The 4,569-nt window shown below is 40.9% G+C and overlaps 1 protein-coding gene across 1 annotated transcript in view; it reads left to right on the top strand.

Annotated features, from left to right (window-relative positions):
- The window catches only part of MRPS30 (mitochondrial ribosomal protein S30), a 12,630-nt gene that overhangs the window by 6,127 nt on the left and 1,934 nt on the right, over positions 1-4,569 (top strand). The window contains exon 4 of the mRNA XM_004703725.1: positions 1,003-1,179. Coding sequence (XP_004703782.1) covers positions 1,003-1,179 — 177 coding nt within the window. The remainder of the gene's footprint in view (positions 1-1,002; positions 1,180-4,569) is intronic.

Here is a 4,569-nt window from a genome sequence, read left to right as displayed (position 1 = left end):
GGTTCCAAGGAGGAAGTCCCAGATTTCCCAGAATTCTTAGGAGGAGGCCATAACCACACAGAAGTGTCATTGACTGTCTCCAGATTGCCGGCCTAGACTCCACCCCTACACTTTTAATCCTTAAATTGACACCAAATTAGGTGACTAACAGTTTTCTGGCACTTACTGGTAGTTAATTAGTATTTAACTGAAAAAAAAGTTGTGATGCTCATTGGACTTTGTTCATGTATTCTCTAGAGATATCCCTAGAGATACAGATTTCAGAGACTATATTTAAGGGAGGGACTGGCTGTTTGCTTTCGGGCAGTAGCCTCTCCTGTGTGCTCGGCACTGTGGTAGCCATCAGAAACAAAAACGGGTGAGATCCAAGGTCTGTCTTTTTCCTTCCATTGTAGTGTCTAGTTGAGTGGAGGGGTATTTTAAGACTTAGTCCTCCAGACAGTTTTAATCAGCTCCTTGTCAAGTCACTGGTCCTACGGAGTGGATTACGGGAATTTTTCTCTTGAAGAGATACTGCTTAACCCAAGGAGACCAGCAGTTCATGAAATATTGGCCCATGTTTTTTATTTCTAAATGTAGTGTTAACGTTCTTTTTTAAAAAGACTATTAGGAGCAAGATATTTAATCATTATATTAAAACAACGAGGACATTTTTTTTAAATGATCAAGTATTTGTATCCACTGGTGAATATGACAAGATAGATAACAAAGCTTCCAGTAATGACTAAGGATTGGAGAGAAAGAAGTATAATTAAAACATTAAATTTTAAGTAGGTTTTATATGTTAATTTTTTGTGCTTATCCTGTCATAGTGGACTTGGGGGTAGCTAGCAGATTAAGAAAGTGTACCTGCATGTGAAGGTTACGTTTATTACAATGAGAAAATCAGTGATACCAACTTGTGTGAGTTGGTGATGTGTAGAGAGGATGCCTGTGAAGTTAGCACTAAGGACATGTTTGAAGTGTGCGTTTCATGTGACAGGTTTTTGTTTCGTTCTTCAGGTTCCAAGACAGCAGACCCGTACTGTTATGGTCACACCCAGTTCCATTTGCTACCCGACAAGTTGAAAAGGGAACGGCTCCTGAGACAAAACTGTGGCGATCAGATAGAAGTTGTTTTCCGAGCCAATGCTATGGCAAGCCTTTTTGCGTGGACTGGAGCGCAAGCTGTGTATCAAGGTAAAACCAATGTGGCATCATTGTTCTTGGACAGTATCTTGGGCATTTTTAGGGTTTCATTGTTGAAATTATTTTCTTTGAGTGGCCAGTGTTGACCAAAGTAGGTGATACTGCCTCATAGAGGGCACTAGAACGATCCCAGAGCCTACAAAAGCAGATACCTGCACTGTATCCTAGATTACGGGCCATAGTACAAGAGTTTTTAATTGCCAGGTTGGAGTGGGGGGCGGGGGTGGGAGTGGGGAGCTTTTTTTCCCTCCTGAAAAGTAGGCAGTAGACCAAGTAAGTTTGGGAGCCTGAGTTCAACTCTTGGTTGAAAACTACTTTTGCACAAAGTTAGTGTTCTAAAAACCAGACTGCAGTCGGGTCAATGCTGATTCACACCCTGTAGGAGAGGGTAGAATTGTCCCTGTGGGTTTCCTAGACTGTCATTATTTATGGGAGTAAAAAGCCCCTCTTCTGCAGAGCAGCTGGTGGTCTCAAACTGCTGACCTTGTGGATTGCAGCCCAATGTATCATCACTACCAGGGCCCTCTATGTAAATGTCTTTGTTTTTTCCTTTGCTCATTTATTTAAGCATTTCAACAACTGTAGGGTCTCCATGACTCAGTGGATTCCATAGCGGTGAGTGTGGTGGTCAAGTAAGTCAAGTCTGTGTCTATGACCAGTGACCACAGCTTTCCACAGGCATTTCTGAAGTCAGACAATCGGTAGACTTCATGAAGACCTTCCTACAGGACTTCCTTACAGACCATTTTATGGGCCTGAATTATGAGACCTTCAGGCATTCAGTAGATAGTGATTGCCAAGCACTATGGGCCCTGCCAATGAGAAGCCCTGCTGGCATAGTGGTTACACATTGGGCTGTAATCCTCATGGTCGGCAGTTCGAAACCACCAGCAGCTAAGAGGGAGAAAGACTGGGCTTTCTACTCCTGTAAACAGTTACAGTCTTAGAAACCCACAGGGTTTGCTGTGAGTCAGCATTGACTCGATGGCAGGATTTTTATTTTGTTTTGTTTTTTTAAAATGGTCCCTGCAAACACAGTGTTGAACAAGTCAGAATGATATTACTGCCCTGCTGACGCTTTTGTGGAGAAGGAGGAAGATAATTGACACGTAATATCTTCAGTTAATGATAATATTACAAAGAAGATACATTACAGTAAAGGGTAGAGTAATTTATGGGCTTGTGTATAAATAAGGGATGGAGCCAAATTTATTCAAAGTAATGCAGAGGAGGTTTCTTAAAAATGACATTCATACTGAGATCTGTATGGATGCTAAAAGTTGATGAATAAATTCTATTAGCTTTTAATACCGTTCTTCTAAGGATTTTTTATTTATTTATTTTTAATTTTTTTTCTTTTTCAATCATTTTATTGGGGGCTCATACAACTCTTATCACAATCCATACATCAATTATGTAAAGCACATTTGTACATTTGCTACCCTCATCATTCTCAAAACATTTGCTTTTTACGTAAGCCCCTGGCATCAGCTCCTCATTTTTTTTTTTTTAAAAGCCCCTCATGTATGTATTTGAGGAAGACACCTTTGGTAAAGGAATAGCAAGTGAGTGTCTAAGTTAGGAGCAGGCTTGAAGTCTTTACAAACTGTGTGAAAGCTACTGAAGTGGATGGGCGACTAATGGGACATGATATAAGAAATCTAGAAACCATGTCACCGTGGGCTTTAAAGTCCTCTGTGTCTATGACTAGTGACCACAGCTTTCTACAGGCATTTCTGAAGTCAGACAATTGGTAGACTTCATGAAGACCTTCCTACAGAACTTCCTTACAGACCATTTTATGGGCCTGAATTATGAGACCTTCAGGCATTCAGTAAATAGTGATTGCCAAGCACTATGGGCGCTGCCAATGAGAAGCCCTTATCTAACTAGATTAAAGCTCTATAACTATTCCAGAGATTTTAATGTAGATTCAATTATTGCTAGGTTCTTTCTTTTCTTTTTAGACATTCTTATTCTTCTCAAAATGGTTTAGAGTAAAAATAGGAATAGATCAAATCAGGAAAATTGAGGAAACTTTTGAGGGTATGAAAAGGCACTGTTTTTACTTGAAAGAAAAAAAAACTTTACAGTGGACTTAATTAGTTCAGCATTTATTCATTTTTCTGTCGACATTGAGTGCTATAAAATATATCTGGTGAATTCTATTGCTTGGCTATGAGGGCTGGGATTAAATGCACAAAAGCCAGTCTACTGCAAGAGCCAGTGCCTAGAAGGATTGAATGGGAAGCTTATTTGGGTTACGAGACACGTGCTTAACCATTGGTGTCCTGGAACTCATCATAGATAGATAAGCCAGGCAATGATGAACAGGTAACAACATTGATTTAGAAATGTGGAAAGGAAGACACTGAAGTTAAGGACATTGGTGAAACTCTGAGAAGGAAGGTTTTATGTGGGTTTGTGTGTATATTTGATGAATTAAAGGGGTGTGGTGGCTTGGGTGGGAAATGCTATTAGTATGAAGGAAATATTAGCATATTTGAAAATAGTATGATGTAGTTAGAAACAGATGTAAAAGGGATCTACATTAATGGATAGCTTTCAGCTGTTCTTGGAAGTTGTGGAAGGCTGAAGTTGCTAGTAAGTATTAATTATAAGTTTGGGGATACTCAAACTACAATGAAACCCATGGCTGTCCAGTAGTGTTCCGCTTCCTGGTGCCCTCACACATCTCAGAGTAGTTTTAAGTAGCTGTAATCTTATAGGGATCCCTGAGCTGTGCAATGGTCACACCCTGGATTAGGAAACCAGAAGGTTGGTGGGTCAAGCTCAACCAGTTGTTATTAGTGCCACCAAGTCAGTTCCAACACATAGCCACCCTGTGCCCAGCAGAAGGAAACTGCCCGTCCCGTGCCATCCTCATAGTTTTCCACATGCCTGAGCCCATCGTTGCAGTCTAAGTATTGGTCCATTTATTTTAGGGACTTCCTCTTTTTCGCTGCCCTCTACTTTACCAAACATGATGTCTTTTCTCCAGGGACTGGTCTCCTGACAACCTGTCCAAAGTATGTAAGATGAAGCCTCGCCATCCTTGTCTCTGAGGAGCACTCTGGCCGTACTTCCAAGACATGGGTTTGCCCTTTTAGTTGTCCATGGTACTTTCGAGATTCTTCTCCAGCACCGCCCTTCAAATGCTTCGATTCTGCGGTCTTCTTTATTCAATGTACAGCTTTCACATGCGTATGAAGCAATAGAAAATAGGAAGCCTTGGGCCAGGCAGCTCACCTTAGTCCTCAAATTAACATCCTTGCTTTTCAGTACTCTGAAGAGGTCTTGTGTGGCATTTCAAAAATACCACCCTGTAGTCTGCTTCCCAAAACTCTTTGGAGCAGTTCTACTTGATCATGAGTCGGAATC

The sequence above is a fragment of the Echinops telfairi genome, unplaced genomic scaffold (assembly GCF_000313985.2).
Source record: "Echinops telfairi isolate 266 unplaced genomic scaffold, ASM31398v2 ScPeMD7_7469;HRSCAF=8507_1, whole genome shotgun sequence".
NCBI classification, from domain to species: Eukaryota; Metazoa; Chordata; class Mammalia; order Afrosoricida; family Tenrecidae; genus Echinops; species Echinops telfairi.
The sequence above is the reverse complement of the archived record's forward strand: the minus strand, read 5'-3'. Positions and strand labels throughout refer to the sequence as shown.